General features: G+C 40.5%; 1 protein-coding gene across 3 annotated transcripts; it reads left to right on the top strand.

The window, feature by feature from the left end:
- Positions 1-344: 344 nt before the first annotated feature.
- On the top strand, positions 345-27061 carry LOC139542673 (intermediate filament family orphan 2-like). Of its 3 annotated transcripts, none has more exons than XM_071348393.1 (10): positions 345-1457; positions 16226-16286; positions 17973-18071; positions 18194-18238; positions 18971-19156; positions 22872-23035; positions 23838-24042; positions 24589-24687; positions 24939-25075; positions 25362-27061. In XM_071348393.1, exons 1-10 carry the CDS (start codon positions 898-900, stop codon positions 25462-25464), a joined length of 1659 nt encoding a protein of 552 aa, XP_071204494.1. In that variant the 5' UTR covers positions 345-897; the 3' UTR covers positions 25465-27061. The 3 variants fall into 3 exon arrangements, with proteins under 3 accessions (XP_071204494.1, XP_071204496.1, XP_071204495.1); XM_071348394.1 differs by having other exon boundaries at positions 348-1457; positions 23871-24042; XM_071348395.1 differs by lacking the exon at positions 18194-18238 and having other exon boundaries at positions 347-1457.

Raw genomic sequence — 27061 nt, 5'->3', positions numbered from 1 at the left:
TTATGGGGCATTGTGTGTAGATTGATGAGGAATTTTTATTTATTTAATCATTTTAGAATAAGGCTATAACGTAACAAAATGTGGAAAAGGGGAAGGGGTCTGACTACTTTCCGAACGCACTGTACATACATACATACATACATACATACATAGCAGGATAAATGAGTTGACCAGATAACTTTGATAAACAATCAGAAATAACTATTGATTTTCTGGTTCGTTAGGAAAGCTAAAGTTAGATAAGCTTGAATGGGCATGTTCTAAACATATCTTTCTAAAAATAAACATTTATTTCAGAATATTCCGGCAAGTTAGCTGGCGGGCGGGTGGGGCGTAGCATTGTAGGGTGTTTTCATTTGGCTGTAACATAATACCAATAATAGGGACAGAGCCTTGATTTCAGGCGTATTCGGCAGCTCACTGGGACGACTCTATCAAAAAGGATGGGCGGCGCAGGAGAAATGAATGAAGGCGAATGACTTTGCAAAAACTAGTTAAAATATCAGCAGCAATACAGAGAAGGTGCGCGTTCAGAAGGTGCGCAGGCTACATAGCCTGGGGCTAAATAGCGTCCTTAACTATTTGGCGTGGAGATACATTCGCCGTCAACAAGAGCATCATGAAGAAGGTGACATACGGCGTTTATCTTTATGTCGAGTCTACATTCCTACACTGTCCAAGATGACACAATGACATGGCGTTCACAGCAATGGTTGCGAGATTTGTAGTCGCATAAGCTCATTTCAAAGACTCACATCATCGCCGACCGCATTGTGGAGGGCTGGCCTATTTTTACGGCAAGGCGCGGGTGAAAAATACAGTAGGCCTAGTAGTAGCAGGCTAATTGAAGTTGACCAGTTAAGCCCCTCGGAATACCGTGGTGATTTTTTTTATTTAATGTATTGCCCATTTAACGCAAACGAAATGATGAATTCGATGGCTCTTGCTGAGGGTTCGCAATCTCCGGGTGCCGCTGGGGTCCCCGTTGGAGCGCCAGCGTCCGGTACTAGTGCTAGGGTGTCTAGTGCTCTACGGAACGATTTGGGTTCCAATATTCATGCCTTGAAAACACTTAACCTGCGATTTAGATGTTTCCTAGCTAAAGTTCATGAATTGGAGCGTAGAAACAAGTTGTTAGAAAATCAACTACAGCAAGCATTAGAGCAATCCCGCTACAGAGCCTACTTTAGCCGAGAACAAACAACCCAAACGGGCTCTTTGGACCTGTCTCTGGCTGGGTACCAGCCACGGGTAAGCCCACCAGGTACGATATGGAACTTTACCCACAAGAGGTTTGGGGACCGACTCGAGACTAGGCTCCACAGCCCCAGGGTGTCATGGATGCAGGCGGATGGTGTTGATGTTGGAGTTCAAGTCGATACCGTCACCCCTGAACTGCGAGCCCTGTACAATGTGTTGGCTAAAATCAAGAGAGATAGAGACGAGTACAGAAAAAAGTAAGTGATGTCACTTTCAATTAACACTTTACGTTTTTAAGTTGTCAAGCAAACTTTTGCAAAGATACAATCAATCAAGTCACTCAGAACAAGGCATCTCACAATCTTATTCAAGTGTCTGACAAATGTTGTTTTTACTTATTTGACAGATTGTTGAGGAACTCGTTGAACTTGGTGAGAAGTTGTTGATAGGTTGTTGACAAGTTCTTGTTTGCATTATATTTACATACAAATTCTAGCAACCTTGTGTTCAGAAGTTGCAGCCCCTTGGTCTAATGCTTAAGGTGTTGGGCTGATGGTCGCAGGGACCCAGGTTCAAGTTCTGGTTGGGCTACCCTTTGAATTCGCTACACTGGTGTCAGAAGTGAGATGGCACTGTCGGGAATCCAATGTAAGTGTGTCTCATTGTTATAGGTGCAAGGGATTTGTGAGAGTGAAGTGCAGGATGTGCTTTGCTTTCTGAAATAAGGCTGGTTGTTACCTTACAACACCTAGTGATCTTGTCAAGAGGTTGAAGACCCTTCCAGCCCACTACAGCTGTAACTTTTGTAACTTGAGTGTTTCTACACTGTTTTGAACAGTAATGACTAGTGCCTCTAAGGGCTGAATCTGTCGTTTATTACCCACGCCATTACATCACAATGTACAAGACCAGTGTTTCCCAAACTTTTTATAGTCCCGTACCCCTTCAAACATTTAACCTCCAGCTGTGTACCCCCTCTAGCACCAGGGTCAGCGCACTTTCAAATATTGTTTTTTGCCATCATTGTAAGCCTGCCACACACACACTATACGATACATTTATTAAACATAAGAATGAGGGTGAGTTTTTGTCACAACCCGGCTTGTGGTAGGTGACAAAGAGCTCTTATAGGACCAGGGCACCGAGAATCCACTCTCACATAGGCATGTGGTTGCAAAGGGCATCAGTGTCTTAACAGCACAATTTGCCAAGGAAGGATACTCTGAGCGTAGCCCAATCCAGAAATCTGGCAGTAGCTTCTGATTAAATTACATTTTCACAGAACCACTTGCTGAAATTTCGATGAGGCTCTCTTGTTCAGATATCGGTAAGTGGACTGGAGGCAGGGCGTGAAAGGGATAACGAATCCAGTTGTTTGTGTCATCCGTTTTGGCAAAGTACCTGCGTAATTGCGCACCCAACTCACTCAGGTGCTTCGCTATATAACATTTGATGACATTGTCCGTAAGCTTGAGTTAATTTGCACACAAAAAATCATACAATGATGGAAAGACCTGTGTGTTGTCCTTGTTAATGCAGACATAGAAGAACTCCAACTTCTTAATCATAGCCTCAATTTTGTCCCGCGTACTGAATATAGTTGCGGAGAGTCCCTGTAATCCTAGATTCAGATCATTCAGGCGAGAAAAAACGTCACCCAGATACTCGTCATCATGCAAGCGGTCAGACACGTTAAAATGATGGTCAGTGAAAACCTTAAGCTCGTCAATTTATAAAAACCTGTCAATACTTTGCCCCTTGATAACCAGCGCACTTCCGTATGTTGTTAAAGCGTTACATGGTCGCTGCCCATATCATTGCATAGTGCAGAAAATACACGAGAGTTCAGGGGCCTTGCTTTAACAAAGTTAACCATTTTCCCTGTAGTGTCCAAAACATCTTTCAAGCTGTCAGGTATTCCCTTGGCAGCAAGAGCCTCTCGATGGATGCTGCAGTGTACCCAAGTGGCGTTGGGAGCAACTGCTTGCTTGTGCGTTACCACTCCACTAAGTCTCCCTCTCATGGCTTTTGCACCATCAGTACAGATACCAACACATATTTTTATTTCCCCTTTATTTAACCAGGTAGGCAAGTTGAGAACAAGTTCACATTTACAATTGCGACCTGACCAAGATAAAGCAAAGCATTTCGACACTTATTCCATGTGCAACTCTGTGTTGTTGTATAACAAACATACAGTCAATAATACAGTAGAAAAATAAGTCTATATACAATGTGAGCAAATGAGGTGAGATAAGGGAGGTAAAGGCAAAAAAAGGCCACAGTGGCGAAGTAAATACAATATATCAAGTAAAACACTGGAATGGTAGATTTGCAGTGGAAGTATGTGCAAAGGAGCTAAACAAATAAATACAGTAGGGGAAGAGGTAGTTGTTTGGCCTAAATATAGATGGGCTATGTACAGGTGCAGTAATCTGTGAGCTGCTCTGACAGCTGGTGCTTAAAGCTAGTGAGGGAGATAAGTGTTTCCAGTTTCAGAGATTTTTGTAGTTCGTTCCAGTCATTGGCAGCAGAGAACTGGAAGGAGAGGCGGCCAAAGGAGGAATTGGTTTTGGGGGTGACCAGAGAGATATACCTGCTGGAGCGCGTGCTACAGGTGGGTGCTGCTATGGTGACCAGCGAGCTAAGGGAGGACTTTACCTAGCAGGGTCTTGTAGATGACCTGGAGCCAGTGGGTTTGGCGACGAGTATGAAGCGAGGGCCAGCCAACGAGAGCGTACAGGTCGCAGTGGTGGGTAGTATATTTACATTTACATTTAAGTCATTTAGCAGACGCTCTTATCCAGAGCGACTTACAAATTGGTGCATTCCCCTTATGATATCCAGTGGAACAACCACTTTACAATAGTGCATCTAACTCTTTTAAGGGGGGGGGGGGTTAGAAGGATTACTTTATCCTATCCTAGGTATTCCTTAAAGAGGTGGGGTTTCAGGTGTCTCCGGAAGGTGGTGATTGACTCCGCTGACCTGGCGTCGTGAGGGAGTTTGTTCCACCATTGGGGTGCCAGAGCAGCGAACAGTTTTGACTGGGCTGAGCGGGAACTGTACTTCCTCAGAGGTAGGGAGGCGAGCAGGCCAGAGGTGGATGAACGCAGTGCCCTTGTTTGGGTGTAGGGCCTGTATATGGGGCTTTGGTGACAAAACGGATGGCACTGTGATAGACTGCATCCAATTTATTGAGTAGGGTATTGGAGGCTATTTTGTAAATGACATCGCTTAAGTCGAGGATCGGTAGGATGGTCAGTTTTACGAGGGTATGTTTGGCAGCATGAGTGAAGGATGCTTTGTTGCGAAAAAGGAAGCCAATTCTAGATTTAACTTTGGATTGGAGATGTTTGATGTGAGTCTGGAAGGAGAGTTCACAGTCTAACCAGACACCTAGGTATTTGTAGTTGTCCACATATTCTAAGTCAGAACCGTCCAGAGTAGTGATGCTGGACGGGCGGGCAGGTGTAGGCAGCGATCGGTTGAATAGCATGCATTTAGTTTTACTTGTATTTAAGAGCAGTTGGAGGCCACGGAAAGAGAGTTCTATGGCATTGAAGCATTGACCAGCAAAGTCCATTTGATGTCACAAAGCTGTCCAGTACTTTAAAAATATCCTCTCCTGTTGTCCTTGTTTCCAGTGGTTTGCAGAAGAGGATGTCTTCCTTAATTGACCCCCATAAACGTAACGGACATATACCAGGAGCTGTGCCAGGCCCGCCACGTCTGTTGACTCATCCAGCTGTAACGCATATAATTCACTAGCTTGTATGCGAAGCAGTAATTGTTTCAAAACATCTCCTGCCATGTCACCGATACGGCGTGAAACAGTGTTGTTTGATGAAGACATTGTCTGTATTGTTGTTTTTTTCTTTTTTCCCCCAGCATTGTCCCAGTCATATCTGCGGCAGCAGGAAGAATGAAATCCTCCACAATAGTACGGGGCTTGCCTGTCTTGGCCACTTGGTAGCTCACCATATATGACGCTTCTAGCCCCTTCGTATTAATGGTATCTGTTGCTTTTATACATGTCTTACTACTCAAAAGTCGTCTTAATTCTCACTCAAACTCCTGTGGCTTATTTTTCAAATTGGCATGTTTTGTTTCTAAATGTCTGTTTCATCGAGTTGTGATAGTACTTTTGCACACACTGTGTCTGAGGAAAGGCACTACTCCCAATACAAGTGAACCCCAAATCAATGTAGTTCTCATCATATTTGCGGCTCTTCGATGGTCTAACGTCCCTGTCTGTTGTTCGGTGCTTTCCCGTGTAAGATTCACAACTGTCAGTGTCCATGCTAGCTGGGCTAACAACAAATGTAGAATTACTGATGCTAGCATTGGATGTGCTCGTGGAAGCAGAACAACTTGTTTCGTCGACAGGTGCAGGTGTAGTACTGCTTGTAGTAGTAGTACTACCAGTAGAGCTGGTATGGGTCTCTACGGACGTGGGCCTTACTTTTTTTTAACCATTTATCAATTTTCGACCAAACGGAATGAGCAGCAGCTACGTTTGGCTACATACGAACTTGGTGGAATTCCCGCAAGAGAATAACGGTTAATGTGATTGGATGTTAATTATTTGACTAGGCTGCCTGTATTTTACATTGTGTTGTTATTTCACTGAACACTAGATGGTTTCATTTTATTTTCAAATCAAATCAAATGAAAGTATATTTGTCACGTGCGCCGAATACAACAGGTGTAGACCTTACAGTGAAATGCTTACTTACAGGCTCTAACCAATAGTGCAAAAAAGGTATTAGGGGAACAATAGATAGGTAAAGAAATAAAACAACAGTAAAAAGACAGGCTATTTACAGTAGCGAGGCTATAAAAGTAGCGAGGCTAAATACAGACACCGGTTAGTCAGGCTGATTGAGGTAGTATGTACATGTAGATATGGTCAAAGTGACTATGCATATATGATGAACAGAGTAGCAGTAGCGTAAAAGAGGGGTTGGCGGGTGGTAGGTGGGACACAATGCAGATAGTCTGGTTAGCCAATGTGCGGGAGCACTGGTTGGTCGGCCCAATTGAGGTAGTATGTACATGAATGTATAGTTAAAGTGACTATGCATATATGATAAACAGAGAGTAGCAGCAGCGTAAAAAGAGGGGTTGGGAGGGGGCACAATGCAAATAGTCCGGGTAGCTATTTGATTACCTGTTCAGGAGTCTTATGGCTTGGGGGTAAAAACTGTTGAAAAGCCTTTTTGTCCTAGACTTGGCACTCCGGTACCGCTTGCCATGCGGTAGAAGAGAGAACAGTCTGTGGCTAGGGTCTTTGACAATTTTTAGGGCCTTCCTCTGACACGGCCAGGTGTAGAGGTCCTGGATGGCAGGCAGCTTAGCCCCAGTGATGTATTGGGCCGTACGCACTACCCTCTGTAGTACCTCGCGGTCAGAGGCCGAGCAATTGCCGTAGGTTGCGCGCCCGTTAAACTGCTGCCATTTCTTTCAGCGCCATTTTGACAGTGAAACAAGGCTACTCAGGCGAGAGAAAAAAACTCACCCAAATGTATAGCCCCGTTGGAAAATATAAATGTACTGTTTGAAAATGTGAAGAATATATATATTTTTTTTATGTGAATCACATTTTCATTTGGCGTACACCTGACGGCGTTGCGCGTACCCCAGTTTAGGAATACCTGCACTAGAAAACTGCCACTGGCAATTCCATATGATTATGTTAGGTAATAAATATTAGGTTATAAAGTGGTCTACCTCTACAGTGTTTATAGAGAAACAATGGTGTTCGTCTCATCAGTTTTCACAGTTAATCCTCAGGAAATTAAACAGCAAAGATTCTCATCCCAGAGAAATTCCGTTCTCACTGTGACCACCTTCCCAGAATCAGACGATGTGATCATGCCATTTTTAGGCATGCAAAGTTGAGGAAAGTTTTTTTTCAGCTGTGTCAGGCAATTCATGATTTTGCCTCGAGGATATTACTCATATTTGTTGCAAAGTTTTACATTAATTACCATGGCAAAATAATACATTAATTGAAAGAGCAGTGCCACATCTAATATTAACCCTCAAGTTTTAATAAGAAATACTGAAGGAAGTGAATCACAATGATTCTTCCCAAAACACAATTCTAAACTGTCACAAAAGTATGTTTTTATTGATAAGTGTGAGGCTGGAAGGAAGGGCTTGGTAGTTTAGGAACTATGCCAATGCGTAGCATTTGTTGCTTTTTTAATACCAGAGCTATTTTAATTGTATATGAGTATGGTAAGTGTATAGGCTAAGTATGTTATTGACACAAAAACAACAATTTCGAAAAGCACCAGTTTCAGACAATTTACTCCAACACACAAGTGTAGTCACCTTTTGTACAACCAATAAAAAAATACAAATAATTCACTGGCCATCTGGCCATATTATGCTACTGAAAATATATGTACTTGACCCTAGGTCCATTCCTTTTCACATCTACCAATTTCGTGAATTATTTTGTTGTGATTACATGTGTAATGGAGTGTACGTCCACTAACGTTTGAACATCTTGAAGAACGATCTGGACTTAATGGCCATGTACTCTTATCTACACCCGGCACAGCTAGAAGAGGACTGGCCAACCCTCAGAGCCTGGTTCCTCTCTAGGTTTCTTCCTAGGTTCCTGTCTTTTCTAGTGAGTTTTTCCTAGCCACCGTGCTTCTACATCTGCATTGCTTCTGTTTGGGGTTTTAGGCTGGGTTTCTATATAAGCACTTTGTAACATCTGCTGATGTAAAAAGGGCTTTATAAATAGATTTCATTGATTTGATTGAAATGTTGCTAGTCATACAAAAGCTGACCTCTTCAGTAAGAAAGATGTCAGCAACTCCAACTCCAGTTATGTTTAATGACAATTCTATTCACGGGGGTTTTAAGTGTGTGTGTGTGGTTTCTGAAAGTGCAGAATAAAGAAAGAGAAATGATTAGTGAACTAACATATAATTTCAGGATATAGCATTAAACAATATTACAATGAAGTAACAAAGTAAACTGCTATAACAGTAAATAAGTCACATTGACAACAGCTAGGTTTCTATCCAATTGGCAACAAATGTTCATGTGAATATTCAAAATCCACATAAAGAAAATGTGCATTTTCCACCCAGCAGACTTGTTGCGGATAAAAATCAGTGTGTGATGACCTAGTGCACACAAAATTTACTTTTCTCGCTTAAGTTTTCATGTACCAAATAAAAATTTAAAGTTCAATGTGTTTCCATAACATTTTCAACTCTGTAGTTTTGTCACAAAAATGGTTGTGTTAAATAGCAAATGTGCCTACTCTGGTCTTGGCACGTGTGCTCCAGCCAAAAGCTAGCAGATACAGTGCGGGTAGGTTTTGCTGGTAGGCTAGTGTACAGATGAGGTTATTATGGATGAGCGAGAATATATTTTTTGGTCAAACGGCAGTTAAGCATCAATCAGCATGTCACCAGAATAAGACCCTGGATATTTATTAGAAAGCATCATGATCACCGTGCACTTTAACCACCCTGTGAAGTTCATCAGAACTTATTTCATCTGTAGCCTAATAAATTGAATGGTTTCCAGAGTCATAGTGAGAGGACCACGCACCATATCATCAAGTTTATTTAAATATGATAGTTATTATATCAATATTTGCGCATAAAGGCATTTCCACCACCATTTCTCGCATAATTAATTTTACCGACACAAAGATCCCAATATGTCGAATGAACAAATGATCTATCGGCATTTATAAAATTGTACCGGAACTACCTGTTTCCATCACAGCTGCCGTGTTTTTTTTTTTATACGATATGACTACTTTAAAAAAAAAATGTGGATGGAAACGTGGTTAGTGACAGATTTAAATGCACCATTGATTTACATAGGAAACAGTAATTGGAAAGCTCCACAAGGGGGCAGGGCAGATGGCTACACAGGCCGAAGGGACAAGACTGCAACTTCAAAGGAGGCAGTCTTAGCAGTGGAAACTAGCAATTCTCCGACGTCGCTAGCATGCAGATTATAGCTAAAGAACTAGTGGAGGAATGTACATAAGCACATGGAACATAGTAGGATACTACAAAAAAGGTTATGTAATTAGTACCTCGCGTGTCTGAGACTACAATAAAGAACACTCTCTACACATTCTCTATACATGTACTAATTACTGGGCATGAGGCCGCCACGTGCAAATCAATTAGCAATGGAAAATAACTACACTCGGTGTGCTAAAGTAGAAGACAACAATATACAACTAGAAAAATGGTGTGCATGCTAGCTTGTGAACGATCAATCAATTGATTGATAGGATAGTCTGAACATGTAAAAGGTTTGGTGTCTCTAGCTTGAACGGTTGAAGAGTTACTATTGGTGGGTTGTTTTATGCTAATTTATGCACATTTATATAGTTATAGTTGATAAACGTTTTAAAGAATTTGAAGTTAGGATAGACTGAACATGTGAAATTTAGTTTGGTCCCTATAGAGTTTCTGCTGGTTTGTTATTTTATGCAAATGTATATATTTATATAATTATAGTTGATTCCAAGTTTTTAAGAATTGGAAGTTAGGATAGCCGGAACATGAGGAAGATCGTTTAGTATCGCTAGCTTAAACGGTTTAAGAATTATTTTTGGTGAGTTGTCCTTTGTCAAGTTGGCTGGATGTCCTACCATACCCCGTTCAAAGGCACTTAAATATTTTGTCTTGCACATTCACACTCTGAATGGCACACATACACAATCCATGTCTCAATTGTCTCAAGTCTTAAAAATCCTTCTTTAACCTGTCTCTTCCCCTTTATCTACACTGAATGAAGTGGATTTAACAAGTGACATCAGTAAGGGATCAAAGTTTTCACCTGTTGTAGGTTATTGTCCTGCTGAAAGGTGAATTTGTCTCCCAGTGTCTGTTGGAAAGCAGACTGAACCAGGTTTTCGTCTTGGATTTTGGCTGTGCTTAAGCTTTATTCGGTTTATTTTTATCCTAAAAAACTCCCTTGTCCTTCCGATTTACAAGCATACCCATAACATGATGCAGCCACCACCATGCTTGAAAATATGAAGAGTGGTGCTCAGTGATGTGTTGAGTTGGATTTGCCTTTAACATCACACTTTGTATTCATGACATGAAGTTAATTTCTTTGCCACATTTTTTGCAGTTTTACGTTAGTTCCTTATTGCTAACAGGATGCATATTTTGGAATATTTATATTATGTACAGGCTTCCTTCTTTTCACTCTGTCATTTGGGTTAATATTGTGGAGTAACTACAATGTTGTTGATCCATCCTCAGTTTTCTCCTATCACAGCCATTAAACTCTGTAACTGTTTTAAAGTCACCATTGGTTAAATTCCTTCCTCTCTGGCAACTGAGTTAGGAAGGACACCTTTATCTTTGTAGTGACTGGGTGTATTAATACACCATCCAAAGTGTAATTTATAACTTCATCATGCTCAAAGGGATATTCAATGTCTGCTTTGTTATTTCTACCCGTCTGCCAATAGGTTCCCTTCTTTGCGAGGCATTGGAAAACCTCCCTGGTCTTTGTGGTTGAATCTGTATTTGAAATTTACTGCTCGACTGATGGACCTTACAGATAATTGTATGTGTGGGGTACAGAGATGAAGTAGTCATTCAAAAATCATGTTAAACACTATTATTGCACACAGTGTCCATGCAACTTATTATGTGACTTGTTATGCACATTTTTACTGCTGAACTTATTTAGGCTTGCCATAACAAATGGATTGAATACTTATTGACTGAAGACATTTCAGCTTTTCATTTTTTAAATTAATTTGTACAAATTTCTAAAAACATAATCCCACTTTGACATTATGGGGTATTGTGTGTCGGCCTGTGACACCAAAAATCTCAATCCGTTTGAAATATAACACAACTTAATGTGTTAAAAGTCAAGGGGTGTGAATACTTTCTGAAGGAACTGTAAGTCTATGGCACTTTTAAAGATTGTTGTAGTACAAAAAGTATAAATGCTCAACAACCAAAAAATTATCATGCAATCTGAGTTGGGGCAGTCCACACATTTGGAAGTTGGTTTCGTGTTAATAGCTTAGGTTGTTTAAGCACTAGAGTGTGCGGAAGAAATCAAATAATACTAATAATTATAATAATATGAGTATGTCAGAAATCTAGAGTTGCCTCCCGAGTGGCGCAGCGGTCTAAGGCACTGCAGTGCTTGAGGTGTCACCACAGATCCAGGTTTGATCCTGGGATCAGTAAGGCGACGCACAATTGGTCCAGCGTCGTCCGGGTTAGGGGAAGGTTTGGCCGGCTGGTATTGTGCTTGTCTCATTGGGTAAAAAATTATAATAATACAATAAAAAATATATAATCTAGAGTTGTGCATTAATTGCATGCACACCTAATTAAGCAAGTATGCATTATGATAAGGTACTTACTGTTGCATGAACACACACGTACAAAGTTATTATAATCGGTAAGGAAACAAACAAAGGCAAGGTGCGCCAGTGGGAAATGTGCTGCTGCACTCAACAAGTTTAGTCAGATTCTGACTATAGAATATGCAAATGTCTGCATGCACAGAACAGGTGAGTGAAGTAGCACCCAGAATGGCAGTAAATATTGTACAACAGGTATTTGACTTTGTCACTCATACAGGTTTAGTCTAATGTTGTTTCACTCCACACTGACCCATGCTTCCTCTGATCGGTGTGGAATAATATAACAGTGTAGGAGGAGGCCCAACCCAATGGAGGCCACAGTAGGACCATTGTAGGAGTATCCCATCTGTCTCTGTTGGGCTCAAGTGCTCCTTGCCCTGTCGTTCTCCAGTGGAATGCATTGTCAGGGTTATTTAGCCCTGGGTTGGAATTCCAGTGCCAATGTAATGCACATGTTTATATTTCAAATAATATCCATTTATTAAAGTATTAGAGAGACACAGACACACTGAGGTGAATTAACTACGTTGAATTGAAAATAATTTATTTGGGTAAAAACATTTAGGCCTACAACAAGATGTACATTGTATTCCCAGAGGACAGCACTTAAAGTATTAAATCAAACTTTTGTTTCCAAATTGGTCCCCGATGGTAAAAACTTAAGATATTATGAAAGAGGGGCCTCTTATTTTCCTTCTGTGTGCTTCTGACAATTCAAACCTAATTTACCAATGAGTGTTCATGGTCGATTTCTCTCAAAGCGCCCATCAATAAGAGTAACCAGGATAAAGGTACAATTTATAAACCTGGATTGTGGAATATTAGCTATTATGTAATGCATGGGCGTTCATCAATCTAATTTCTGACATAACTGTATGGGCTATCAAACCATTGTCATATGACGTGCCAAACTGAACATGATTTCTAAATGGCATTTATTTATTCATTTATTAACTAGGGCTTCATTCGCATTTGATTGTTTGAAGATTTGGGGCCACATGTACTTCAGAGTTATGGTGTGTTCCACTCGTTAACTTTGAGGCTTTAACAAGGGCCCATTGTTTCAACAACCAGAGAAGGCTGTGTTTTAAAAAGAACGCTGAAAGAATGAGCTGACTTGGATGACAGTGTTATTATGACTGCTACCAATATTAGGTTTGTATGGTCAGCAACTTATTATTTGAAAAAGAGGGCATTGGAGTGGAATTGGCAGCCTGTGACCAGTGAATTTCAGGTTCAAAGTTCAACTTTTTTTTTTACACTTGATGTTGTACCCTTGAATATATTTTTTTTTTATGAAGCTTGTTGATATTCATCAGGATTAAAATGGCCTCAACACTTTCAAGCAACTGAATTGGAATGTTTCAATCTGTTTAAAAATGTATCCCTAATGAACGAGACCCCGATCAGGGACCACCTCTGACCTGGTTACTATAACACCCCATACAAACTATCTGATGACTGCTTCCTCGGAATTAATCCCATATTCTTCCAAAAAGGTGTAGCCTATATTTTATTGGTTGAAATGATCAATTAGCGGATGGAAATATTACAGATTATGGCTTTAAGGGTGACCTTCACCATTCTAACCCACCAATGTCCCATCCTTATCCATGGATGGTGGTATTAGGGTTGGGTGTGTTGTTGTTTTGCTACTGTCAGGGGAGTCTAGCCAGCACTGCATCCTGGCTCCTGGCACAAGGACCTGCCTCCTAATGGGATTGTTGTCTGCCTGTGTATCAACCCCCCTCTGCTCCCTGCCCCAAGCCGTCCTGCAGAGAGAGAGATGGAGAGTGCACTTCTTAATTCAACCCCTATCCTATTTTGGTGTCTTTGTGAGTCACCAAATACATTAAAAGGAGAAAAGAGATCTGTCCGGAATATTCTATCGGTAGAATGCTTTATATCACGTTCCATCTACTTTGATAATGAATGTTTCTGATTGTCATATCAGCTTAGCTTGTGCTGAGGCTTGTACCTTTTTTGAACTACAGTTTTGACCAAGCTGGCTTACATACTAAGGAAGAGTGAGTGGATGGGTGGCAGTAAAACAATACGGCTCTTAGTTATAAGGAGCTGCTTCTTCTAGACAATGACATCCTCTTTCATTGCTCCAATTTGTCAAGCCTTCCTGTCTTTTTTATACCTTTGAAAATCAGTAGCCTGGAGCAGAACATTGGTTTAACTGACCACTCAAAATCTGCTGGCAAAAGTGGCAAAAAAAAGTACCCTCTAGCATGTAATCCCCAAAGGCAACTTTGAAGATCAAAAAGAAAACTATTAGCTTAATTTTGTGTTAATAGTAACACTTTCTTTGAAGATGGTATATGAAACTACCATTGAAGTCAAAAGGCCTTTGCTAAATTAGCATGGTGGAACTGTATAGCTCCGTTGGTAGAGCATAGCGCTTGCAACGCCAGGATTGTGGGTTAAATACCCTCTTGGGCCACCCATATAAAAATGTATGAATGTGTGATATTAAGTCCCTTTGGGAAAAATAGTCTGCTAAATGGCATGTATAAGTAAGCATATCCATGTTGACAAGTTAAAAACAGCCTGGTGCTTTTGGATTAGATACTGTACATCCTCTAAATTTAGGTTTTTCAATTTTGGTCAGAAGCCTCGGGAACCGAAGAGTAAGAGGATACAGGGGTGAATCTCAGTCAGTCTGACTATATATTAACAGAGTAAACAGCTATCTATCTATGGCTCTGCTCTTCAGAAGGACAAGTCATTATTGAACTGATAAAGGTCTGTGTATATAATCTGATATAGAATTATGTCTTGGCTGTAGATTAAACCTAACTGATGTGTAAATGAGAAGGAGAGAGATAATCTGAAGTGCATTTTAGGCTGTAACGACACACTGATGTAATTGAATCAATAGGTGATTCTTGCCTATTCTTGTGTCGTTAGCATATCTGGCAGTGGCAACCCCTCTCCTGATGCTTCAAAGTATTGTTGTTCCATTGAGTCCATAGTGTTGTCAGTGTTGTCAGTGAGATTGTGCTCTTTTCCATGTCCACTTTGTAGCGTTCCTCGAAAGAGAGCCACTGTTCTCTATTTGTCTGAGTATCCAAGGATGAATGTCTAGCAAGTGACGTTTATGAGGGCATTATGTTGAAACATTCAAATAAAATGTTTAAGAACATTGAATCAAACGTTGGCACTGGGTAACTGAGCAAATACAGTGGTCCCGTGTGGCTCAGTTGGTAGAGCATGGCGCTTGCAACGCCAGGGTTGTGGGTTCATTCCCCACGGGGGGACCAGGATGAATATGTATGAACTTTCCAATTTGTAAGTCGCTCTGGATAAGAGCGTCAGCTAAATGACTTAAAATGTAAAATGTAAAAAACTACCCACACCTTTTCACTTTTATTCTCCCAATCGCTGTAAGTAATCTTTGCCCACAGGGTGGTAAATGGTTATAGCATATCGAACAGTCCATTGATATTTGCTTAGTGACCCTAGAGGCTTTTATATTTCTCTCTCTAAGTCTAATTAAGCTGCTGTCATCACTGTCCATACAGGGCTTAGACTGATATAAAAGCATACACTACCGTTCAAAAGTTTGGTGTCACTTAGAAAGAAGAATACCTTTTTTTGTCTATTAAAATAACATCAAATTGATCAGAAATACAGTGTAGACATTGTTAATGTTGTAAAAGACTATTGTAGCTGGAAACGGCTAAAAATGTTTTATGGAATATCTACGTAGGCGTACAGAGGCCCATTATCAGCAACCGTCACTCCTGTGTTCCAATGGCACATTGTGTTAGCTAATCCAAGTTTATTATTTTAAAAGTCTAATTGATCATTAGAAAACCCTTTTGCAATTATGTTAGCACAGCTGAAACTGTTGTGCTAATTAAAGAATAAATAAAACTGGCCTTCTTTAGACTAGTTGAGTATCTGGAGCATCAGCATTTGTGGGTTCGATTACAGACTAAAAATGGCCAGAAACAAAGCACTTTCTTCTGAAACTCGTCAGTCTATTCTTGTTCTGAGAAATGAAGGCAATGCCATGCAAGAAATTGCCAAGAAACTGAAGATCTTGTACAACCCTGTGTACTACTCCCTTCACAGAACAGCGCAAACTGGCTCTAAACAGAATAGAAAGAGGAGTGGGAGGCCCCGGTACACAACTGAGCAAGAGGACAAGTACATTAGAGTGTCTAGTTTGAGAAACAGACGCCTCACAAGTCCTCAACTGGCAGCTTCATTAAATAGTACCCGCAAAACACCAGTCTCAACGTCAACAGTGAAGAGGCGACTCCAGGATACTGGCCTTCTATGCAGAGTTCCTCTGTCCAGTGTCTGTTCTTTTGCCCATCTTAATCTTATATTTTTTGGGCCAGTCTGAGATATGGCTTTTTCTTTGCAACTCTGCCTGTGTGTTTTTAGTGTAACTATCTTTGTGAGGACTTCTGATATTTCGCTGGTCCCCACAAGGAAAAAGGCTATTTTAGGGTAAAGAGTTATTGTTACAATTAGGGTTAAAGTTAGAATTAGGGTTAGGGAAAAAATGATTTTGAATGGAAATTAATTGTTTGGTCCCTACAAGGATAGTAAAACAAACATGTGTGTTTGTGTGTGCCTGTGTGTGATGTGTTCCAGATGGGAGGAGGAGCTGTCTAGGCGCCAGCAGATGGAGGCCATGGTGGAGACACTACAGGAGGTGAGAGCTCATCTATGCCATCTTAAATCATCATACCCACACCACTCTCCCTCTTCTAGCTCACTGCATCCCAGTACTGTGTCTTTTCTCCTGAAGTATCTAGGCGTGGGCTGGACTAAAGGGGGTTTCCAACATATTTCTTATACCAGTCATTTCCTTTCAAATCCAAAGTTCAAAAGGCATTGTCCATAAAGGGACAATCCATGAAAGGAAGTGAAAAAGTGCACTCCGGGGAAAAATACAGATTCTTGGGATGCAGGCTCAGCCTCTGTGTTAGAGGTCTTCACAGGTCCACCTGAAGCCAAATACCCAGGTTCTCAAAATTCTAACTTTTCCTTCAGGCCCGGGTTCGGTCCAGTTTGATTGTCATCGGGTCTTGGATCTATGTAACTATAGACCCGAGTGGACCCGACCACGGCTCTGCATAGCATATAGCATATTTATTTTTCGCTAATAAGGGAATTTATTTATTTATAGAAGGCCTAGCCAAAATATAAAGACCTTTTCGTTAACCAGAAGAGCAACTTGGCTAATATATATATATTTTTTAAATGTCACTCAGGTCTAATCGGGTCTGGTCTAGACGGGTCTATGTCTGATTGTTCTTGGGTCCATTCGGGTCCTAGTCACTCTTTTTTTTTATGACAGGGTCTGTTCAGGTCTGGGTCTGATTGTCCTCCAACTTTTTGGACCTGATGCAGGAACTCTGTGTCATGTTTGTGGGTGTTTTGCATGACTGCCAGTAAGTTACCTATTCAGGAATTGTGACTTGTTATCTTCGGATGCCTCTGACATTTGTATCCCGTGTGGCTCAGTTAGTAGAGCAGGGTGCTTGCGACGCCAGGGTTGTGGGTTTGATTCCCACGGGGGACTCGTATGGAGAAAATGTATCCACTCACTACTGTAAGTTACTCTGGATAAGAGTGCCTGCTAAATTACTAAAATGTGTACTGTGTGTCTGAATGTTGTTTTACAAAAACAGAATGGGAAAGTTCAGGATAGAAAATAGATATGGGTGGGGACAGTTTGGGTTCAGATGCTTTAGTCCCGCTGTGTACATGTTAGTCAGTGGGAACCAATGCTGGGTGTGTTACTGTGTCTTATAACCCCTAAAGACTGAAACACGTTACTCATATAACAAATGTAAAAAGCCAATAGCACTGACTCACACTGACTAGCTATGTTTCAACTGTTTCCCGCTAGCAGAATTCCAGATTACTTTTATTGGAGCTCTTGGCCCAAAACCCAGAACTCAATCCACTTTGACATTGTTTCTGTGATGCATCAAAATAGTGGATTGTAGAGTAATAAAATGACTTTTCAACATGTTATGCAGACTTTATCTTGAGAAAGGGATACTGTTGGATACTGTTGCAATAGGAATTTAATTGTAATGTTTTCAAGATGTTTTAAGACACATTTTCAAAATGAAAACAAGGGATAAACATGGAATGAACTCCTTCGGGGGTTTAGAATTAGTGCATGGTTATTCATAAACGTGTAAGAGTTTTTGCTTCTACATCTGCATTGCTTGCTGTTTGAGGTTTTAGGCTGGGTTTCTGTATGTCACTTTGTGACATCTGCTGATGTCACAAATACATTTGATTTGATATTGAGCCGTGCTGTGTCAGTAGATTAGATGTAGAGTGTGATGTGGCTGTGTGTTCCATGGTCTGCCCTTTCCAGAGTGCCCAGGAGTCTGAGGTGGTTCAGGGGGAGCTCACTGACAAGGTGGAGAGACTCAAGACAGAGCTGGGGGTCTTCAAGAGCCTCATGACCGATAATGTAAGTAATGATGCTTAGGCTTTATTTACAGTCCCTTATTCTCCTATTTACACAGAAATGGCATGGTAAAATGGTAAGTACAAAGTAATCACTTAGTAGTGTGTGTGCTTCATTTAAACTAGAAACACCCAACCAACTTTAAATTGTGCGGACTGGTTGAACTGGCTGTAAGTTGCTTTAATAAAACTTTTTGACACTGTTTATATATATTTTTTCATTACACCCATTTATTACCACCCAACCACATATATTTTATTTCATCCATCCACCCATCTGTTCTGTTACTGATGCATGTGGCCACTCTCAGCTGTATAGCCTGGCAGTCAGAATGCTCACAACACATGTTATCATACCTCACATAGACACTCTCCCTTGAACACTGAGGCCAAGAAATTCCTTTGGAATTGGTGGGAGCTAAGTTAGTTGCACACACAGACAGAAAGGCAGACAGAAAGGCAGACGCCGAGTGGCAGTGAGATGAGAAACCCTTATGGCTCGCCTCACACAGCCTCCCCCTGTTCTTTGAGGCCCTGTGGTTTTGGCCAGCTTTCTAATGAATGCTCCACACTCTGTCTGGAGTAGTTACGCTCACAGACTAGCCAAAACCTGCCCAGACTGCTGTTTCACACACAATGACTCTTGGCCCTTCCCAGTGACTTCTTAAACCTTAAGTTTATTTATTTATTGTCAAACAATGGCACCTTTTAAGTGCCTTTTCAGTTAGTTTATTACTTTAAAAGTGCAAGTCATGGCCTTAAAACTAGATTTAACTACGTAATAGGAAAATGTTGCCTCAGAAAACGATACTCTCTCATACTGACAGTATTAAGCAAATGTAAGAATTGACACAGCTCATGGATATTATTTGACTGTGACAATAAACCAACTCCATCCTTTAGGAAATGTCAGAATTGGACACTGCGATCCAGGAGAAGGCCATGAAGGTGGACATGGATATCTGCAGACGCATTGACATCACGGCCAAACTATGTGATGTGGCCCATCAACGCAACTCCGAAGACATGAGCAAGATGTTCAACATGAGTCCCCACATGAGCCCCTCCAGAGCAACCCCAGAGAGCAAGGTAAATAGATACAGTACCAGTCAAAAGTTTGGACACACCTACTCATTCAAAGGTTTTTCTTTAATTTTTACTATTTTCTGCATTGTAGAATAATAGTGAAGACATCAAAACTATGAAATAACACATATGGAATTATTTAGTAACCACAAAAGTGTTTATATATTATATTTGAGATTCTTCAAAGTAGCCACCCTTTGCCTTGATGAAAGCTTTGTACACTCTTGGCATTCTCTCAACCAGCTTCACCTGGAATGTTTTTCCAACAGTCTTGAAGGAGTTCCCACATATGCTGAGCACTTGTTGGCTGCTTTTCCTTCACTCTGCGGTCCAACTCATCCCAAACCATCTCAATTGGGTTGAGGTTGGGTGATTGTGGAGGCCAGGTCATCTGATGCAGCACTCCATCACTCTCCTTCTTGGTCAAATAGCCCTTACACAGCCTGGAGGTGTGTTGGGTCATTATCCTGTTGAAAAACAAATGATAGCCCCACTAAGCGCAAACCAGATGGGATGGCGTATCGCTGCAGAATACTGTTGTAGCCATGCTGGTTAAGTGTGCCTTGAATTCTAAATAAATCACAGACAGTGTCACCAGCTAAGCACCCCCACACCATCACACCTCCTCCTTCATGCTTCACGGTGGGAACCACACATGTGGAGATCATCCGTTCACCTACTCTGCGTCTCACAAAGAGACGGCGGTTGGAACCAAAAATCTCAAATTTGGACTATTCAGACCAAAGGACAGATTTCCACTGGTCTAATGTCCATTGTTTTTTTTTTCTTGGCCCAAGCAAGTTTCCTTATTGGTGTCCTTTAGTAGTGGTTTCTTGGCAGCAATTCAACCATGAAGGCCTGATACACACAGTCTCCTCTGAACAGTTGATGTTGAGATGTGTCTGTTTTCATTTGGCCTGCAATTTCTGAGGCTGGTAACTCTAATGAACTTATCCTCTGCAGCAGAGGTAACCAAACAGGGCAATATTTTTTTATTTGGATCAGCTTTAATATTGCGGATAGATTGTTGCTTCCATCAATGTAATTGTCTACATCATTTCCAATCCCCCAAATATCTTTTGGGTGAGTATATACAGTTGAAGTCGGAAGTTTACATACACTTAGGTTGGAGTCATTAAAACTCATTTTTTAACCACTCCACAAATTTCTTGTTAACAAACTATAGTTTTGGCAAGTCGGTTAGGACATCTACTTTGTGCATGACACAAGTAATTTTTCCAACAATTGTTTACAGACAGATTATTTCACTTATAATTCACTGTATCACAATTCCAGTGGGTCAGAAGTTTACATACACTAAGTTGACTGTGCCTTTAAACAGCTTGGAAAATTCCAGAAAATTATGTCATGGCTTTGAAAGCTTCTGATGGGCTAATTGACATCATTTGAGTCAATTGGAGGTGTACCTGTGGATGTATTTCAAGGCCTACCTTCAAACTCAGTGCCTCTTTGCTTGACATCATGGGAAAATCAAAAGAAAAATAATTGTAGACCTCCACAAGTCTGGTTCATCCTTGGGAGCAAGTTCCAAACGCCTGAAGGTACCACGTTCATCTGTACAAACAATAGTACGAAAGTATAAACACATTATTAATAGGGGGAAAAATCCATACAATTAGCTTCGGTTAGTGGAGATAGTGGAGACTGAAACGAAAACATATTCTTAAAGTACTTTACTTCCTCTTTCAAAATATAATTAGGTGAATCATGCGTGACTCCATTTGTAACAAGTTTCAATAAAAAAAATTGGTAGCATTTCTATGTTGAAGATTGAAAAAGAACTGGATCTTTCTTGAATAAATTCCTCCATTTCTTTTAGTTTTTCCTCTAACTTATTCTGTGCCTCTATGGTACAGTTTTTATTGCTATCTATCTGTACTGTTAGTCCTTCAATTTCCTTTGTTAATATGGACTCTTTTGCTCAAAATGTATTTTGTTTTATAGATGAGTACTGAATTGGATGGCCTCTAAAGGCACATTTAAAAGTGTCCCATACAATAAGGGGATCTGCTGTACCTATGTTATGTCGGGAAAAGTTATAAACAAGTTAGTTATAAACAAGTTATCATCCAGTAGGCTTTGATTAAATTTTCAATATCCTCACCCACGTGGAAATTCTGTAAGAGTAATATATATGCCAATTATGTGATGATCCGACTGTATTCTGTCCCCTATCAACACTTTTAAACTTTTGGTGCCAGAGAGAATGTCATAAGAAAATAATCAAGACGACTAGCTTGATTAAGCCTCCGCCACGTATACAGTGGGGCAAAAAGTATTTAGTCAGCCACCAATTGTGCAAGTTCTCCCACTTAAAAAGATGAGAGAGGCCTGTAATTTTCATCAGAGGTACACTTCAACTATGACAGACAAAATGAGAAAAAGAAATCCAAAAAATCACATTGTAGGATTTTTTTATGAATTTATTTGCAAATTATGGTGGAAAATAAGTATTTGGTCAATAACAAAAGTTTATCTCAATACTTTGTTATATACCCTTTGTTGGCAATGACAGAGGTCAAACGTTTTCTGTCTTCACAAGGAGAACTTGCACAATTGGTGGCTGACTAAATACTTTTTTGCCCCACTGTATCTCACTAGGTCAGGATATTTAAGCCTCCATATATACACTAATTCCAATATATCCATGACATTCATGATTTCCTTAAGTACCTGAGGTTGATAGTTTGTAGTGTGATTTCCTTTATGGTCCATAATGGTATTTAAAACCGTATTAAAATCCCCTACCATAATAATAGAGTCTAGTGTTGCTTGTAGAGTTGATCAATTCTTATATATATTTTCAAAGAAGCTTGGATCATAATTATTTGGACCGTATAGGTTAATAAGTCATATCTGTTTATTGTCCAATAACATATTTAATATAATTTATCTACCGTACCTTGATGATCTGTTTGGACAATTTGCACATATGGATCAAAATTACTGTTAATTAATGTCATCACCCCGTTTGAATTTTCTTGCCCATGGGAGAAATATATTTCGCCCACCCAGTAGTTTTTCCACAAAACTTCATCTAAAATTGTTGAATGAGTTTCCTGTAAACAATAGATATTATATTCCTTCTCTTTTAGCCAGGTAAATACTGATCGTCATAACAATTATAACTGGCTATACTTATTTCACCACTTTCACATAATGATACACAAGTTTCAATTCTATTCATCAAAATATGTTTGTAAACGTACCATTAAAAAGTAACATGAGAAATTCACAGCTGTTAATTTAAATGCATTCCAGGTGACTACCTCATGAAGCTGGTTGAGAGAATGCCAAGAGTGTGCAAAGCTGTCATCAAGGCAAACGGTGGCTACTTTGAAGAATCTCAAATATAAAATATTTTGATTTGTCTTTTTTGGTTACTACAGGATTCCATGTGTTATTTCAAAGTTTTGATGTCGTCACTATTATTCTACAATGTAGAAAAGAGTAAAAATAAAGAAAAACCCTTGAATGAGTAGGTGCATCCAAACTTTTGACTGGTACTGTATGTTTGCTTATGTATGGTAGTGTCAAACACCCAGTATATTGGGCCATTCCATATGAAGGAATAAAGATGTCCATGAAATTCTGTATTTTACATACACACACACTCTCACTCCCCTTCACACATGTGTAGTAGGTGCAGTGAATTAGTTCACAAACAGTTGACTAGTGTGTGGTGTGTTACTCACAGGGGGCTGGTGTTGCGTCGTGCAGGAAGAAAGAGCGTAAGGCTGTGTGTGAGGAGAGGAGTCCTGAGATGGAAGCTGAGTCTGGTGGGGGAGAGGAGGATGAAGAGGAGCACGTCGTAGGGTCACTCAACATCACAGACGAGATGAAACGCATGCTCAACCAGTTGTGAGTGGCCCAACCTTAAACTTGTGTTATGTAACTTCCTGTTTTGCCTAAATTGCTAATGAGTGCTGGATCATTGCCGTTGATCGGCTATGAAAAGCCAACTGAAAATTATTCATGATTATTATTTGACCATGCTTGTCACTTATGAATATTTTGAACATCTTGGCATAGTTCTGTTATAATCTCCACCCGGCACAGCCAGAAGAGGACTGGCCACCCCTCATAGCCTGGTTTCTCTCTAGGTTTCTTCCTAGGTTTTGGCCTTTCTAGGGAGTTTTTCCTAGCCACCATGCTTCTACACCTGCATTGCTTGCTGTTTGGGGTTTTAGGCTGGGTTTCTGTACAGCACTTTGAGATATCAGCTGATGTACGAAGGGCTATATAAAATAAACTTGATTTGATTTGATCCGGAACATGTCGATTTTGACCTGGTTTAGTTCAAGGACTAAGGTCATAATGTTATCCAAATAACTGTGGTTTGAGCCATACAATATGATTCTTTGAATTATATCCCCACTGTAGTGTGTCTCGTTAGATAGCATCTCCTAATCACTTTCATGTGTGCTTTGTTACTGTGTCAAGTTTTCATCTGTCTGTCAGTCACTGTCTGTCTGTTTGTTTTCTTTCTCTTCCCTGTCCTCTTCATTTTGCAACCCTTTTCAAATGTGCATGCCTTTCGGTTTGGTTTCCCCTTTCCCTTTTTGTCTTCTCTCTTTTCTCCCCTCCCTTTCCACCTTCATGTCTCCTCTCTTTTTCTCTGTCCCTCCCTCTCCCCACTTCTCCATCCCTCTCTTGTATGCAGAACTTGCATAGATGATAATTCCTTTGTCACCAGGAGGGAGACGTTTGACTTTGATGACGACTGTGACAGCCTGGCTTGGGAGGAGAATGGGGAGACACTGCTCCTCTGGGAGGACTTCGCCAACTACAACACCCCATGTGCTGCAGCCAGCGCTACTGCAGGTGCCTGTGCTGCAGCAGAAGGACAGGGGGAAGGCCCTGGGCAGGTTAGTGCTGCCCCCTACTGTTCATCCAAAAGCATTGTCTGGGAACTTTAAAAATAAAAAGTCAGATGTCTCTGTTGATGATTTAATCGCCTCATGCCCTAGTGCTGTAAGGCCTTTATTCTGACTGGCCTCAGAAAATGTAAAGGAAATGTATGTTAATAAAACTGTGTAATTATTTATTTGAATTTATTTTATTGTTTATTGTCTAATTGTGTGTTGGTGCATGTGTTGTGTGCTGTTTAATTGTGTGTTTATTTACCTTATCTATCCATCTACATTCTACAACTGTACGAATGTTAACTGTATAAAAGTGCTTATTGTAGATAGCGCAAGTCTCCAAGCTGCAAAAAAGATGGCGCCGTACTGGATGGCGCAAGCTCCGACCCAACTTTGCTATTTTATTTTTGCATTGTTGGGTTTTGAGTTTGCAAGAAAGGCATTTCACTGTACTTGTGCATGTGACATTAAAACTTGTAAAGTCTACTACTGTATTTTGAATGTTGCTACAGTACACATCGTTTAAATGGGTCTGTTGTGGATTGATAGGCCTCTCAGGATGGCAGTCTGGGTAGCCTGATCGACGAGACCGAGATGCTTTTCCAGAACCGAGAGAAGGAGTACCAGGAGACCATGGGGCAAATAGAGGTGGGAGATCAAGAGAACAGAGGTCATAGTTAATGTTGTGTGACTCACTCTCCTGTGTGTTAGTCATTCATTGTTATTAATATTTGGCTACAGTCCATATTTACCCCCCAACCTGTTTCTCCTTTCGATCCCCTCTGACTCACCCTCTCACATCTCCTCCCACTCTTTTGCTCTGACTCTTACATCATTCACCTCCCTCACTCTCTCTTTCACTCCTCCTCTCCCACCTCTCTGATTCTCTCTCCCCCCAGTATGAGTTGGCTACAGCTAAGAGTGATATGAACCGTCACCTACAGGAGTACATGGAGATGTGTTCTATGAAGAGAGGCCTGGATGTGCAGATGGAAACCTGCAGAAGACTCATCAAGGGTTCAGGGGGCAACGGCAGGTCAGACATGCCTTTCTCCATACATGATGAGAAACAATGTAATTTCAATGCAATGGGGCATTTTTCCATTTGATGCCGAAACGTCAACATTAATCAGTCTCCATTTTATTTCATAGTTTTTTTGTATGAAAAAATGTATTTACCATCAGACATTGTTAGTTGTTTCTCCTCACATGTTATTAAGCACTAGTCTAGTCAAGAAATTCTGGACTTGCTCTGTCAATACAGTAGGCCTAATCATAGAGGATATGACTGACATCTTCCTTATTTCCTCCCTCTGATATAGGAAGTCTCCATCATTCAGCTCGGTGGCGAGCAGCGACTCAGGGAACAGTGATGAGATCCAGGAGCTGGAGAAGGACGGAGAGGCAGTAGGAGGGGTCAGCTGATAACTGAACCCTGACCCTTGACCCTCCGGCCCCTCCCTCCACCACCTTATCCAACAGAGATGATGGAGGAAATGCTGTGATCCTCGTCTCCTTCAGCAGGTTTCCAGTTGATCTAGGAGGAGTCCTGTGGACTCAATGTAAACTATTGGTGCTTCACCGTTTATTACCCATACAGGAATTAACTTGTATTCCTCAACAAGGTGCAGTTTTGGTTCTTCCTCACTGCTTCTCACTGTCCTATCACTGACTAAAGTACTCACCCCTACTCAACACATATCTCCACACACACTTAACTTACTGTACACCTATGGTCATTTAACTGTGTATTCACCCCAGTATTCATCCTAACCATGTTAAGATACAGAAATCCGGACATATTCAGCCATTAGGGGGTCTATCAAAGTGGTCCATATGATATATTTCAGAGTAAGTGTTGGCAGGGAAATTGCATTTCATGTACTAAAGAGGTCAGTCTTCACACACTGAAGTCAGATTCGGATGCACTCTGTGATTGCCTTACTGTAGATGTCATTATACACATACAAAGAAGGCCCGGAGTGCCTTTGCAGGTACTGTAAAGTCAGTAAATGTGTACCAGTTCCCCCATATCTGGACACAGCCATCACATGAGGGGTAAAACTGAGTTGAAGTACTGTACTATGCAATAAGCAAGCCTTATTTTTCTGGACTATCCTCCATTACTTTGCTGGCCAGTTATGATTTGTCTATTAATCTGACAGCCTAGAGGACTTGGGGCCAGATATACGAAACATTTGCACTAATGCAAATTTACACCTATCAATTTCAGAAGGCAATCAAAAGAAAACAGACCTAAATACAAAGCTAAACCACAACACTGTCTTAATTTACTTTTCTGTTTATTCTCTCGTTCTTTCTCTTAATGTCTCTTTACCTTTTTCCTTCATTTTTATGTTTAAAATCTCTCTAAAACGAACAGGTGAAACCATTGTACCAGTGCCAACTGTACATTTGGCCTCAACATGGTGTCACTCAGTATTTTCAGAGGGTAAATATGAACAAACATGGTCATTTAAATAATACCCATGTGCCTACTGATACACGAGCCTGGTCTCAGATCAGTTTGTGCTCTTTAGCCAACTCCAATGGTTGGTTTGGCATGATAACAACCATATGAGTTGGCAGAACAGCTCAAACAGATCTGGGACCAGGCTACTGATATGTACGCTGGACTCAGAATTAATATGAATTGCCTTATTACGTTTGTTTTATTTTTGTTAAATGCTACTTTAGCATGAACATTTATAATTTATGATACTGTTATGGATGTTTGTTTAGATTTCATGGTTTGTATGCTCTCCAAAAAATGTAAAAGAGCAATTTTGAATCATAAAAAAGCATAATCACATTTGAATTGTTCATGATTTTTGACATTCGTAATTGAATATATCTGTTAGTTTCTTTGGGAACAGTCATGGCTGGCAGGGATTTGCTGGCTGCAAGTTTTGTATTTGTATTTTATGTGCAGAATGCAGCTGAATTCTGATGCTTGCAAATGTACTGTATGACTGAACCATATATTGAATACAATTTTATTCAATAAAAAGATGGCTCTTTA

This window comes from Salvelinus alpinus, chromosome 17, assembly GCF_045679555.1.
Source record: "Salvelinus alpinus chromosome 17, SLU_Salpinus.1, whole genome shotgun sequence".
NCBI classification, from domain to species: Eukaryota; Metazoa; Chordata; class Actinopteri; order Salmoniformes; family Salmonidae; genus Salvelinus; species Salvelinus alpinus.
Note: the sequence above shows the minus strand (reverse complement) of the source record. Positions and strands in the feature narration are given on the sequence as shown.

Coding starts and splice junctions, on each gene's coding strand:
- LOC139542673 (XM_071348393.1), top strand. CDS start 898: ATGTATTGCCCATTTAACGCAAACGAAATGATGAATTCGATGGCTCTT. Junction 18,072..18,193: donor AGAGCCTCATGACCGATAAT/GTAAGTAATGAT, acceptor CATTTAAACTAG/AAACACCCAACCAACTTTAA. Junction 19,157..22,871: donor GAGCAACCCCAGAGAGCAAG/GTAAATAGATAC, acceptor TGTTACTCACAG/GGGGCTGGTGTTGCGTCGTG.